Source organism: Lepus europaeus, chromosome 5, assembly GCF_033115175.1.
Source record: "Lepus europaeus isolate LE1 chromosome 5, mLepTim1.pri, whole genome shotgun sequence".
NCBI lineage: Eukaryota > Metazoa > Chordata > Mammalia > Lagomorpha > Leporidae > Lepus > Lepus europaeus.
Window position 1 is genome coordinate 140,425,971 of NC_084831.1, and position 14,657 is coordinate 140,440,627.

The window sequence follows — 14,657 nt, forward strand, 5'->3', positions numbered from 1 at the left end:
TAGGGAGTGAACCAGCAGATGGAAGCCCTCTCTCTCTCTCTGCCTCTCCTTCTCTGTGTAACTCTTTCAAATAAATAAATAAATCTTTTTAAAAAAAAATGCATACAGGAAACAGAACTTAAAATGGCACAGCAGGAAAAATCTGATTCCACAGGCCGAGCATCCAACGTGACTAAGGCAGACACTGTGCCCGTTGTGTCTAGACCCGCGACACCCAGTGCGCGAGAGGACCAAACCTGATGGCCGTGCCCGCTGCTGGGCTGTGATACATTGTGGCAGATTCCCCAGGAGGAAGCCCTGGGAGGATTGTTGAGGAGGTCCTAGAAGCCCTTGGGAGGTTATGTTGAGGCCTGGAGGCTCAGAATCACAGGAGGGGGCATCCAAAGCAAAGGGCAGAGCAAGCCGAGGACTGCAGGGCCAGGAGCTCGTGGCCTGGGCACTGAGGGCAGCTGTCAGGGGCAGGGCAAAGCAGCAGTCTCTTGGCCTCGAGGCTGGGAAAATTTGGGCACAAGTGTCCGTGAGGGATTCGAAGTCAGGGAGGAACGTGACACAGTGTACGTTCCAAGCATGGTGGCTTGGGCTGCAGTGCAATGGTTTGGAGGGTGAGCTACTGCAGGAGACAGAGGGAGGACAAATCCGGCTCGGGACTTGTTGATGGAATGGATGGGGGATGATAAGAGACAGACTGTGTCCAGAAAGACTCCCCGATTTCTAGCGTTAGTATCTTATGGGTAATGGCATGCCTTCCTAAGAGTTCATGCGAGGACCAGGTTTTGCAGAAAAACGACTCAAATGTGGATACAATGGACCTGACATGCTGAGATGGGGTCGGATGCCGCCGCAGAGGTCAGTGTGGGAGACAGATGGTGCGCGCTCTTCAGGCACGAGTCAAACCAGGGAAGGATAGTCGCTCAGAAAAAGGGCCTGAGACAAGGTTCAGTAGAGACAGCCAAGGAGACCAGTGAACTGGGAGGAGGACCAGGGGATGGTGGATTCTGAAACAAACGCGGGACGCTAGCCAGGTCATGGAAGACGCCAGAAAGTGGTTACTGGACTTGGTGACAAGAGGCTGACATTAATTTCTCTTGGTCCACTGGTTCACTCCCTAGATGCCCACAACGTCCAGAGCAGGCCAAAGCCAGAAGCTGGGAACTGCAACACAGGTACTTACTGCCCCCCAGGGTCCACGGGAGGCTGGAGTTAGGCGCCAGAGCCGAGAACTGAACTCCAATATGGGATGCAGGTGTCTTAACCACTGGGCTACAATGTCATGTTGTAATTCATAATCAAAACTTACTTTTGAGAAGCAAAACCATCTTGAGTATGCATCTAGTTTCCTGCTTGCACCGAGACTATGCACATTCCAGTGCATCTAAGGCTAAATGTACCACCGGGAAAATCTTCTATTTTCTGAGCATCTCATCACTGATTCTAAAATTCCTGTTTCAGAAATGTTTAAATGTAAAAAAAAAAAAAAAAAAAAAAAAGTCTTTAGCGATGAGATGCAGTATTTAAAGGACAAAAAATCTAGGTCAAACCTGGTAGCTACAGGAATTCCTTTAGAAGCTCAGGCATGTTAGCTCACAGGGCGCAGGATGAATTTAGCTACTGCTTTTAGCTGTCTGACCTAAAATAAGTCACCCAACGCACCTGTGTAATAAGTAGGCGCCACAGTATTTCCAGGCAAACCAGCATCACATCACAGGCAGTACCGACCCCCTGCCATCACCAGCTGTGGTCATGAACCTGTCACTGACAGCCCCACACCCACCAAGTTGGTTAGGACATGCCCCACATACTCAACCTGACGAGAACGAATTGTCTTGGCTCAATCCCTCCCCTGGGCAGTGGGACTGGGCCCACCTTGTGGAGACTCCAAGGTTTAAAGCTGGACCCAAGCTCTATAGATTTCTCTAATGTGTTCACGTTGTGTCACAGGAGTTCAGTTAAGAATCTGAAGGGGGGGCCGGCCCCGCGGCTCAACAGGCTAATCCTCCGCCTTGTGGCGCCGGCACACCGGGTTCTAGTCCCGGTCGGGGCGCCGGATTCTGTCCTGGTTGCCCCTCTTCCAGGCCACCTCTCTGCTGTGGCCCGGGAGGGCAGTGGAGGATGGCCCAAATGCTTGGGCCCTGCACCCCATGGGAGACCAGGAGAAGCACCTGGCTCCTGCCTTCGGATCAGCGCAGTGTGCCGGCTGCAGTGCACCGCCACGGCAGCCATTGGAGGGTGAACCAACGGCAAAAGGAAGACCTTTCTCTCTCTCTCTCACTTGTCCACTCTGTCAAAAAAAAAAAAAAAAAAAAAAAAAAGAATCTGAAGGAGGGCCGGCACTGTGGTGCAGCAGGTTAAAGCCCTGGTCTGCAATGCTGGCATCCCATGTGGGCACTGGTTCGAGCTGCTCCACTTCCCATCCAGCTCTCTGCTGTGGCCTCGGAAAGCAGTGGAAGACGGCCCAAGTGCCCCTACACCCACATGGGAGACCCAGAAGAAGCTCCTGGCTCCCAGCTTCGGATTGGCACAGCTCTGGCTGGTGTGGCCATCTGCAGAGTGAACTAGTGGATGGAAGACCTCTCTCTTCCTGCCTCTCTGTAACTCTGCCTTTCAAAGAAATAGGTAAATAAATAAATAAATCTTAAAATGGATGCCGGGTTGAGTCCTCACTGCTCCACTTCCAATCCACCTCCCTGCTAATGTGCCTGTGAAAAGTAGCAAAAGATGGTCCAAATGCTTGGGCTCCTACATCCATATGGGAAATCCGGATAAAGCTCTTGGCCCCTGATTGACCTAGCTCCAGCCGTTGCAGCCCTTTGGAGTGAACCAGTGCATGGAAAAGCTCTTTGTCTCTGGCTTTCAAATAAAAAAATATTAAAAGAATCTGAAGGAACGCATGAGGCACAGCATGTGAAAGAACACTAGCACTCTCCCTCCACCAGCACGCGCTGTCACAGCCCACTCCATGTTTCTAAAGCTCCTGTTTACATAACAATAACTGTAGGTAAGAGTTGACAAATATTTAAAAGGTTCTAGGACCACAACTTTTCTATTCTATTTGATTAAGAAAGCCAATGGGACATTTGCTCCTTACAGAGAGGGAGGTACCTCGTCAGGGTCTGAACGGCACCTGCTGGGTAGCAGTCCAATCTTTTAAAGAACTGGTGGTCTGGGAGCCAGCACTGTGGTGTGGCAGGCTAAGCTGCCTCTTGCCACACCAACATCCCATACTGGAGTGCTTCAGTCAGCTTCTTGCAAAGGCACCTGGGAAGGCAGGAGAGGATGGCCAAGTATTTGTGCCTTTGCCACCCATGTGGGAGACCAGGATAGAGTTCTGGCTCTCCTTTTTTTTTTTTTTGTGGGGGGGGGGAGGGAGGGAGAGAGAGGGGTCTTCCATCTACTGGTTTACTCCCTAGTTGGCTGCAACAGTTGGAGCTGAGCAGATCAGGAGCCTCTTCTGGGTCTCCCATACAGGTGCAGGGGCCCTAGGGCTTGGGCCATTTTCTATTGCTTTCCCAGGATACAGCAGAGAGCTGGATGGGAAGTGGAGCAGCTGGGACTCGAACCAGCGCCCACATGGGATGCCAGCACTGCAGACCAGGGCTTTAACCCGCTGCACCACAGTGCCGGCCCCACATTCTGGCTCTTGGCTTTGGCCTGTCCTAGCCCCAGCTGTTAAGGCCATCTGAGGAGTAAACCAGCAGATGGAGGGTCTCTTGCTTTTCCTCTCTGTTGCTCTGACTTTCAAACAAAAATAAATTTTGAGGAAAAAAAAAACACCAAAAAACAAGCTACTGGTTATTCCGGGATGGTGGCAGACAAATCTGCTTTCTAAATCTTATCCTGTCTGACGTGGACATGAAGCTAAGCACAGATAAAACATGTCTCACAACAGCCTTTCCAAACAGTGCGACACACACCCACCAAAGGGTAACAGAAATGCTGGGTGACCACCACAGCCACCCGTATTATTCATCCAGGCAAGGTGTGGGAAGCAGGGTGCAGCCACCCCTGGGGAGTAACTGAGTAACTCCCCTCGCTGGCCCCCAGGGCCACTCAGCTCCCAGCAACTACAATCCAGCCCCATCACCCACCAGCCAGCAAGTCCAGTCCCTGGCCGGTGGCCCAGTGAGGCTCCGCATGCCAACTCCTGTGGCCACGGCCTCCACTGGCTCCTGGAATCCCAGCCTGAACCCTCCTGGAAGCTACGAGAAAGCACCAAGGATTAAGGTTTGCAGCTATTTTATTTACAAGTATACATTTAACACAATGAAATAAACACTGATATATTGAAGCCTAGTTAGTAGTGTAACAATATGTATCATTTTGATGATTACATTATTTTAAACAACAAACTACACTGAAAAATTAATGCCGATAAAATTCTTGGTCATAATATTATTAAGAAATACAATATATAAATTGAAAATATGATTGCTTAAAATTTGAAAATGGAAGTGAACTCATTTGGACAGAGTCAGAGTTTAACATAATCTGAAAGGAGGGGAAGCTCTGACCCAAATGATCTCTCTCAGGTTAACAGAAGAAAAAGAAGCAGAGTTTATCTTAAAGGATGACGGGCAGTTTGCTTCTTCAGGTAGAATGGATTCCCAGTGTCCTTGGGTTTTGCAGCGGCATCACATCACCGAGCACGAAGACTTTCCTTGTGAAGCCGCCCCATCAATTTTTTCTGCCTCCAAAATTATCCTTCTGAAAACATCAACAGCAGTCTAAAGCGGGAGAAAAAGAAACGGCGACAGCGTGAGGAAGGAACACTGCTGATGCTCTCCCAGGCTGAGAGGCGTGCTGCCTGCTGGACACTCCCGCAGGTGGACGCTATGGCTGGGAAGGCCACGCCCCCTGCACGCTGCAACCCAGCTCCTCCATCAGTCCCCGAACAGCCTACGGAGTCCTCACGCCCGACTGCTCCTTGCCCAGCGCCTGCCGGGTTTCAGAGTTCCGATCACTCCTGACTCTGACTTCCCCGGGGCTGCCTTCCCTGCAGCTCCTTCCCGAGGGAAGGGGTCACTGGCCTTCCATCCCCCTGGTGCCCTGGCACCTCCAGTAGGGAAGGCGCTCTTCCTGCGCTCACTGCGCCCTCAGACTTTTTTTTGTTCCCCAGAGTTATTTATGTTTTTGAAAAGCAGAGTTGGGGGTGGGGTGGGGAGAGATCCATCTTCCATGTGTTTGTTCACTTGCCAAATGGCTGAGGCTGGGCCAGGCCAAAGCCAGGAGCCAGGAGCCAGGAGCTTCATCTGGGTCTCCTAAGTGGGTGCAGGGGCCCAGGGACTTGGGCCATCTTCTGCTGCTTTCCCAGGCGCTTTAGCAGGGAGATGGACTGGAAGTGAACTGGCGCCCATATGGGATGCCGGCACTGCAGGCAGCGGCTTTACCGGCTATGCCACAGCGCCGACCCAGCTTTGACTCTTTATGCCATGAGACCACCTCTATCACCTCCCACAGCACTTTATCCCCAGTCCTCCTGGGGCCATCACACGCCGTCTCCAACAGCACCTGAGCATAAATCCTGGTCATCTCCATCACAAGCCGCGCTCCCCCCGCTGGTGCCTCCGCTCTGCCCCACCTCAGCCTCTTGGTCCCATGGCCAAACTCTCCTAGTCTCTAGTCCTCCACAACAAGGGGCCCTCTCTTACACTGGAGGACAATGAGAGCTGTCAGTCCCTGTCCTCTAAAGGCCGTCATTGTGACTGTGGCCCCACGGGGCCTAGGTCTCGTCATTACAGAGCCACCTTCCTCCACGACTGCCCGCCATGCATCCCATCACGCCATCTCCCTAGCTCACTTCTTCTGATACCCTGAATTCTCACGTCTACAGGGACCTGACTTACTGACCCCATGACATCATCTGTGCCACTACCCCTTCGTGTTTTCCCTTTCCTTCCTGGCTAATTAGACTGTACACCTGCTGCCAAGTCACTGTAACTCACTTCCTTCTTCACCAGCAGCGCACCTGCACAGGGCCGTGGTCACCCCGCTGGCCAGCCCTAGGAAACACACCACCAACTGCTCGCTTCACACTCTGACCAGGGACCCAGTGTGCAGCCTTGGCGTTGCCTGGCAACCCAACTACTTTTCTAGCTTTGTAGCTTTCCCAGAGGAAGGCGTCAGGCGCCTTCTCCCTCCATCCACCCCCTCAGCTGCTAACCTTGTTTCACACTTCCCGGAGACCTCTGTATGCTCTGCTCTCTAAACGGGCCCATCCGACACACTCTGCCTTCTGTCCTGGTGATGAATGAGGTGTCTGTACTCCCAATTAGTCTGCGGCCAGCCCCACAGCCCACCCCTCTTATCTAATTAAGGTCACTGGCTTAGAATCACCCGACTATCAGAAAGCACTGTATAGAGGAGAAAGGATGAGATTTGGTTTAGTTTAAAAAATTTAGTCCTAGTTCTTGTTCCATGTAGTATAACTGTTGAAAACTTATTTCACTTATTTGGATCTTAATTTTTTCACTTCTAAATGAGGCAGTTCACTTTGATATTAAGAGTAGGCACCCAATAAATGTTTGCTTTTTTTTTCTTTTTTGACAGGCAGAGTGGACAGTGAGAGAGAGAGACAGAGAGAAAGGTCTTCCTTTTGCCGTTGGTTCACCCTCCAATGGCCGCCGCGGTAGGCGCGCTGCGGCCGGCGCACCGCGCTGATCCGATGGCAGGAGCCAGGTGCTTCTCCTGGTCTCCCATGGGGTGCAGGGCCCAAGCACTTGGGCCATCCTCCACTGCACTCCCTGGCCACAGCAGAGAGCTGGCCTGGAAGAGGGGCAACCGGGACAGGATCGGTGCCCCGACCGGGACTAGAACCCGGTGTGCCGGCGCCGCAAGGCGGAGGATTAGCCTAGTGAGCCGCGGCGCCGGCCAAATGTTTGCTTTTAATCAATTAAAAAATAGACATCTCTTACTACCTCCACTCTTGTTATCTAAATTCTACTTATCTATACTTGGGCAATGAAATGATATAGATAAATACCTTGCTAACTGGAACTTGGGAATTATACAGCTTTAACATCCCTTCACATCTGAGCATAGAAAAAAATAAATTTGACTATCCAGGGATATTCTGCATTGATGATAATTTACTAGATGCAAAAATTGTGCTGGTGCCAGTGCTGTGGCATAGTGAGTAAAGACATTGCCTGCAATGCCGGCCTCTCATTTGGGCGACAGTTCATGTCCCAGCCGCTTCACGTCCCATTCAGCTCCCTGCTAATGCCCTGGGGAAAGCAGTGGGAGATGGAACAAATGTTTGGGGCCTGACACCCACAAGGAGACCTGGAAGAAGCTGCTGGCTCTGGCCTGGCCCAGTGCTGGCCACTGAGGCCATGTGGGGAGTGAACCAGGGGATGGAAGTGCTCTCTCTCTCTCTCTTCCTAACTCTGCACTTCAAATAAATAAGACTTAAGGAAAAAAAATTAAAAACCCAACCATTGTGCTGAGTATTATGGAGGATATAAAGGTAAATAGTATTGTCTCAGATCTCAGAGCACATTGAGGGAGCAAAGAGAGAGGAAACCACCACTCATGGCAGCTCTGGGTGAGTCAAGGGGTCAGGGAGCAAGGAGAAGCAGCAGTCTTCAAAGAGCCTTGCGGCCGGGGCTCCAACCCCAGGGACATGAGGCCCAGCAGGGACAAAGAGTGCCAGCTTCCTCTGGCCTCCATGCCTCCCGAGGCAGTGACTATCTACTCCTGCCCAATTAGAGCTTCCTCCTAAAAATGAAAATCTTCTCATCTTATTCAAGGCTCAAACATGGTGGAAATACTTTAAAAAACTGTAAAACAGGCCAGCGCAGCGGCTCACTAGGCTAATCCTCTGCCTGCAGTGCCAGCACCCCGGGTTCTAGTCCCGGTTGGGGCGCTGGATGCTGTCCCGGTTGCTCCTCTTCCAGTCCAGCTCTCTGCTGTGGCCTGGGAAGGCAGTGGAGGATGGCCCAGGTCCTTGGGTGCTGCACCCCATGGGAGACCAGGAGGAAGTACCTGGTTCCTGATTGGCGCAGCGCGCCAGCCACAATGTGCTGGCTGTGGCGGCCACTTGGGGGGTGAACCAATGGAAAAGGAAGACCTTTCTCTCTGTCTCTCTTTCTAACTCTGCCTGTAAAACAAAACCAAACCTGCAAAACAACACAACACGTCTTCCCAGCTGGTTTAGAGAAAGTGACTTTAAGCCAGAGAAGAAGGGGAGACGGTGTCTGGGAAGTGGCAGCAGCTGGTCTGCCTGGAGCACGGGGACGCAGGGAGAGAGGCGTGCACTGTACCCCACGCCGTGCCAAGGGCTGCGGCCCTGTTCCGTGGGCAGCGGGCAGTCCGCTGACACGTTCTGACTGAGGATGACATCCGGAGCTTCAGAGAGGGAAGGGCAGCAGAGACGCACCGGTGAGAAAACGGAGGTGGGGCATGAGCTCGGATGCCACAGGTCCTAGTGAATGAACATGGGCCTCGACTAAAGCCAGCGACGGCCCAGGCAAAAGCCGTTGTGGGAAGCTTCTGGAACAGGACTCACATCCTTCCTAGGCTATGCCTGTAAGGGAACGTCAGCAGTGACGCGCTCATTCATTTCTTATGCTAGCAGTGACAGGTCAGCTGCACTGCAGCCAGTTCTACCTTACACAGGAGAGGACAGAGTCACAGAATTGGCGCCACAGTGATTCACGGGAATTCTGGTTTCCTTTCTGTGTTAGCCTTTGATACAAAACAAAAAGAGGCTGACAAAAAGTAGTGTTTTCTTTACTGGTTATCCTAAAAATTCAAAAAGCTTCATAGAAAATGTATGATGAAAAAAGCAGGCATGGATCTCTAACTTTTGCACCAAAATAAATTCACTCTTTTAATTCCATTTTTCCACAAACTTTCCAAAGTGTCTTTGCATTCTAGGTTACACTGTAAGCAGAACACTGGCTGAATTTACTAAAACAATAGTATGTTTCTAAAGCAACCTATAACTTGGTACTAGAAACCGTGAAAGACTAAAAATTAAACAGAAGTTGTACGGACGAGATCAAGTGCTGACAGCAAGGAATGTATGACGCAAGCGATGAGGACACAGGTGAGATGTGTTGTAAAAAGCACGCACCTGATTTTCTTTAGCAGAAGATTCCAAAAAAGCTGCATTCCAAGATTCTGCCAAAGCTTTCCCTTCTTCATAACTGATCACCCTGAAGGAAAAAGGAAGTTGAAATAAAAGATATGCTCTTTATTATATCAAACGTTTCTAGCCAATATGAAACCGGCTCCACTTGGATGGATTTTTCCTCATGAAGCAGAGTGATGCTCTGCTCAGCACTGGCACCAAGAACACAAGACAGGGGCGTTCCCATGATGCCTGGCGGGGAACAGCACACACACCTCCAGCAGGTCTTCCAGTCTGCAGAACATGGCCGCGGTTCCCACGCTCATCTCTGTAACAACTGATTACCCCGAAGCTAGATTTTCAGCACCCAAGGACAAGAGAAATTCTGAAAGGGCTCACAGCGTCATTCTGTTACATATTTCCCACGACAGTGGCTTCCTCTCCGACATCATGGCCCACATGAGTGCTGTGTGTCTATAGTTTTGCCTTATGCAAGCTGGTAGTTACTTGAAGAACAATTTTCTATAAAGTCTGCGCTCTCCTCTCTAAAGGAATGTGAGATGTACACCACGGCCTTGCTTCTGCTGCGCACAACCACAGACTCTGCAGCCGACACGCATGGGCAGCTAAACGTGCTCTTGCCACCTCCATAGTTAAAAATGGCATTTCTGGCCGGCGTCGTGGCTTAACAGGCTAATCCTCCACCTTGCGGCGCCGGCACACCGGGTTCTAGTCCCGGTCCGGGCACCGGATTTTGTCCCGGTTGCCCCTTTTCCAGGCCAGCTCTCTGTTGTGGCCAGGGAGTGCAGTGGAGGATGGCCCAAGTGCTTGGGCCCTGCACCCGCATGGGAGACCGGGAGAAGCACCTGGCTCCTGGCTTTGGATCAGCAAGATGCGCCGTCCGCAGCGGCCATTGGAGGGTGAACCAACGGCAAAAAGGAAGACCTTTCTCTCTGTCTCTCTCTCTCTCACTATCCACTCTGCCTGTCAAAAATAAAATAAATAAATAAATAAATAAAAACGGCATTTCAGCGACTGAGTTACCCAGGACTTCGTTTTACTAATCAGCAGTGATTGAAAAGCCACAAACCTTTCCATGTGCAGGTCTTTCTTATTCCCAACCAGCATAATAGGTATTCTGTTTATAAGGGAGGAAAAAAATCCAAGATATAGTCAGTGCCAACGTTTACTGCTCACAAAATACTATTTTAAAAGAGTTTATTTACAAAGGTAAAATCATACTACTTACTGCACTTTCCCCACCATGTCCAACAATTTGCCATGGATAACTTTAATCACTTCAAAACTAGAAAACAACAAAACAAAGTATGAAATCAGACACCCATTTTAACGCTGAAAATCTCCAACTTACATTAAATGGGGAAAATACAAAATGTCATACCATTTTAAGATAAACTGAACACAAAGTAGTCTTAGTTTCTCCTACCAATCATTTCACACGTGCATATATTTGACACTCAGCCATCCTTACTGGTAATATTCAAAATGAAATAGATGAGACACTGAACAGTGGGGCTGACAAACCACATAAACACCAACTTTTATTCTCCCAACTCATCCAGCAAAGAACACACCATTTAACCGTAAAATTCTTTGTAGGACATCTTACTACTCAGCCCTGGTCTTCTTTTCTTTCTGGATACACTCATTTTCTGGGGGATCCAACCTGTCTAGGTTCTGAATATAAGCAACATGCTCGGACTCCAAGTTGGAGATGGCTCGCCCCAGCAAGGCTGCATCCCTTACACTCAGGCCTGCATCCAACACATTTCAGCAGTAACTTGAAATCTGCCACTGATGGCTGGCAAATGGCCATGAACCATCCCCACGGGCGCCCAAGAAGACATCTGTGATAAGCAACTGCCAGACACCACTGGCTCTACTTTCAAAGCCTACCCAGAAATCTGGCTGCCTCTCATTCCTCCATTGTGGCTGCCCAGGTCTGAGCCTCCCCCATATTGACCTGCATCACTGCACCAGCTCCAGTCTTTCCCCTCCAGTCCCTGCTCGGCAACCAGAGGGAACTGCTTCAGGCACGGATCACGCCCTGCTCAACAGCTCTGCTGGACTCCTCTGCTCAGTCCTGTCTTGACTCCACTTCCCACCATTCTCCTCATCTACTTTTTCATAGCCTTACCCACTACGCCACAGCCCACAGCGATGGGCCCTCACATATCTATCTTTTAACTGTTTGTCTTCCACACCAGAAATGATTAAACTTCACAAAGGCAGGAATCTCCTTTGGGCACTGTTGGACCTCAAGCTTACTGAATGAATCACACACCATGTTATTTTACACTATGCATATTTGCTACTTTGATGGAAACTAAACTCATTCCCAAGTAGACAGGAGGTTGCATTACAAAGCTGTTTCCTTAGCAGGTGCTGCATTTGCCTACATTTTTTAGTGTGTCTGCATGGGAAGAGCCCGCCAACTAGTCATGTCAGAGGCAGCTGGAAGGCCAGGTCTATGTGGTGTGCAGTTTCGGTGTCAGTTCCCAGAATTCCCCATCCTCCTGGAAACCACACCTCATGTCAACTCCCTGAGAGAGGGTGGACTTAGTGATTCACTTCCAATGAACAGAATGTGGCAAAAGTGATGGGTGGGTTTAAAAAGACCGTGGCTTCCTTCTATCAGATTCTTCCTGTCTGCCTGCCTGGAGACGTCCGAGAACTAAGGGCAATGTCTAGAGAACGAGGAACTGAGAACCTCCATCTAACAACTCTCAGGAACTTAGATCCTGACAACAGTCACATGAACGAGCTTGGGAACACCTTCCTTCCCCAGCCACGCCTTCTGATGGCACTGAGCCCCGGCCGACACGCTGCAGCTCTGAGAGCCCGGGACGCAGAGGGCCCAGCGAAGCCTGCCCAGGGTCCCAGCCCAGGGAAACTGTGTGATCCAAAGTGTGCTTTGCTTTAAATAGCTAAATTTGGGACAACTTAGTGAATACAGACTTTCACCTGAAAGCAAACTATATTTTCATTTCTGATATTAAAATAAAACAGAACACTGGGGATTCATATCACCTTTTGATTCTTTTGTTGATGTGAACGTAAAACAGCACTGGCTCTGTGTTGGTCTAGGCTACACTACAACCAACAGGTCAATGTCACAGGAGACAGATTCAAATCTATAAATCTATTTAAGAAAGTTTTTCTAAAACAGCAAAGCGTGATCTTAAAATGGACAAATTGTGCAAAGCGAGCCTGGAAGCACTTCGAGGTCCATTCCACCACGGTTCCATGGATTACTTTTACCCAACAGAACTCTAAGTTACGCAGGCACATCAGCTGCCTCAGCTGCCCTCCACCTAAAAGACTTGTGAGATCAACACCAGGTTGCAGCCAGCAGTTTTTGAACTGTATGGATTTAATGAGTTAGTGCAGTACACGTAAGTTACAAATCTCTCTCCATCTGCTTGGGCCCCTGCACCCACGTGGGAGACACAGCAGAAGCTCCTGGCTCCCGGTTTTGGCCTGGCCCAGCACTGGCTGTTGAGGCCAGCATGGGAATAAACCAGCGGATGGAAGATCTCTTCCTCTGTTTCAAAGTAAGCAATAAATCTTAAAAAATAAAAACAAAAACAAAAACAAAAAAACTAAACTGGAAACTGTAGTTGACAGAAGAAAGCAAGGCAGAACACCGAAGGCCATGGCTAACACCTTATTTCAGGTTAGTGGCTGAATGCCAATTACACGTTACATAAAACAACACTGCAGGTTCACAACGTCTTTCTGATTCTTCCGTTAATCAATGTTTTGGAGTAACTATCCTGACTGCCTTACATGGGAGGTTCTCTTTGATCACATATACAGTCTGTAATTGACGCACCGAGGCACTGAAAAGAAAACCCACCTATTCACAGTTGTTAGTGGGGGTAAACGAGAATCTCAATCTTCCACCTAACTCTCAGTTAATTCAATAAATATTAGACAGTTCTGGCCAACAGAAAGATATTTCTTGGATATTCACAAATATTTATATATTATTCAGCATATCAGTTTCTAAAAACCAAACATCATGCTTCCCTCATATTTTAAGTTTATTGAGAATGCTCATGAAACCATGAACTACTAAGAGAAAAGTCATTTAGAACACAACATTTTAGTAAGGAGAAATAAAGTTATAACCTGCAGGCCGTGGGGCAGGCATTTAGTACAGCAGTTAAGGCACTGCTTGGTATGTTTGCATCTCATAGCAGTTACTGGGTTAGAATCCCAGCTCCACTTCTGAGTGTAGCTTCCTGCTATTATACATTCTGGGAGCATTTCTGCTACCCATATGAGAGACTTGGATTGAGTTCTAGGCTCCTGGCTTCAGTCTGGCCCAACCCTGGTTATTGTATCTGGGGAGTGAACAAGTGGATGAAGATTTCTCTCTGCCTTAAAACAACATGTAAAGGTACCACTGAGTTGACACAGCAAGCTTTGTGCCTCTGCTTTATATTAGACCACAGTTTTCTCAAATATGTAAGGTTCTTAGTGAGTAGTTTTCATATTGTCAAATCTAGCTCAATGTTTTAATTTCTCCAGTGACAAACGCTGTTTTTAACCATTATTTAATCTTGTGCTCACTATTAAAAAGGAGACTTAAAAACCAATGGATGTGGGGGCTGGTGCCGTGGCACACTAGGTTAATCCTCCGCCTGTGGCACCGGCATCCCATATGGGTATCAGGTTCTGGTCCTGGTTGCTCCTCTTCCAGTCCAGTTCTCTGCTAGGAAGGCAGTGGAGGATGACCCAAGTGCTTGGGCCCCTGCACCCACATGGGAGACCAGGAGGAGGCACCTGGCTCCTGGCTTCGGATCAGCGTAGCTCCGGCCGTAGCGGAGTAAACCAATGGAGGGAAGACCTTTCTCTCTGTCTCTCTCTCACTGTCTGTAACTCTACTTGTCAAATAAATAAATAAAAATCTTAAAAAAAAAAAACAATGGATGTATCAGAAAACTTTCTATCCATTATTTTAATGTCTCAGGAAAAAGACTTACTTATTTTATGGTGCCAGCACTGTGTAGCAGGTTAAGCTGCTGCCTGTGGTGCTGGCATCCCATATGGGCAGTGGTTCAAGTCCTAGCTGCTCCACTTTCAATCCAGCGCCCTGCTAATATGCCTGGGGAAGCAGCAGCAGATGGCCCAAATCCTTGGGCCCCTGCACCTACATGGGAGACCTGGATGAAGCTCCTGGCTTTGCCTGCTCTAGCCCTAGGCATTGTGGCCATCTGGGAAAAGTAAACCAGCAGATAGAAGATTTCTCTCTGCCTCTCCCTCCCTGTAGATCCACCTTTCAAATTTTAAAATGGCAGCAACAGCTGGGGCTGAGCCAAGTCAAAGCCAGAAGCCTGGAACTCCATCTGGGTCTCCCATATCAGTGGCAGGGGCCCAAGCACTTGGGCTATCTTCTGTGCTTTTTCAGGTGCATCAGAAGTGGAGTAGCCAGCATTCAGGAATCAAACTGGTGCTCATATGGGATGCTGGTGTCCAGGTGGCAGCCTAATCTGTTGCACCATGAGGCTGGCCCCATTTTTTTTTTTTTCAAATCTAAAGCATTTTTCCCCACAATTTT

General features: G+C 49.2%; 1 protein-coding gene across 1 annotated transcript in view; it reads right to left on the minus strand.

Moving 5' to 3' along the window:
- Window positions 1–4,227: 4,227 nt before the first annotated feature.
- The window catches only part of RHEB (Ras homolog, mTORC1 binding), a 59,913-nt gene continuing 49,483 nt past the window's right edge, over window positions 4,228–14,657 (minus strand). Inside the window, exons 5-8 of the mRNA XM_062192878.1 lie at window positions 10,320–10,376; window positions 10,161–10,208; window positions 9,074–9,155; window positions 4,228–4,721 (exon numbers count right to left, since the gene is read on the minus strand). Coding sequence (XP_062048862.1) covers window positions 4,629–4,721; window positions 9,074–9,155; window positions 10,161–10,208; window positions 10,320–10,376 — 280 coding nt within the window. The 3' untranslated portion in view covers window positions 4,228–4,628. The remainder of the gene's footprint in view (window positions 4,722–9,073; window positions 9,156–10,160; window positions 10,209–10,319; window positions 10,377–14,657) is intronic.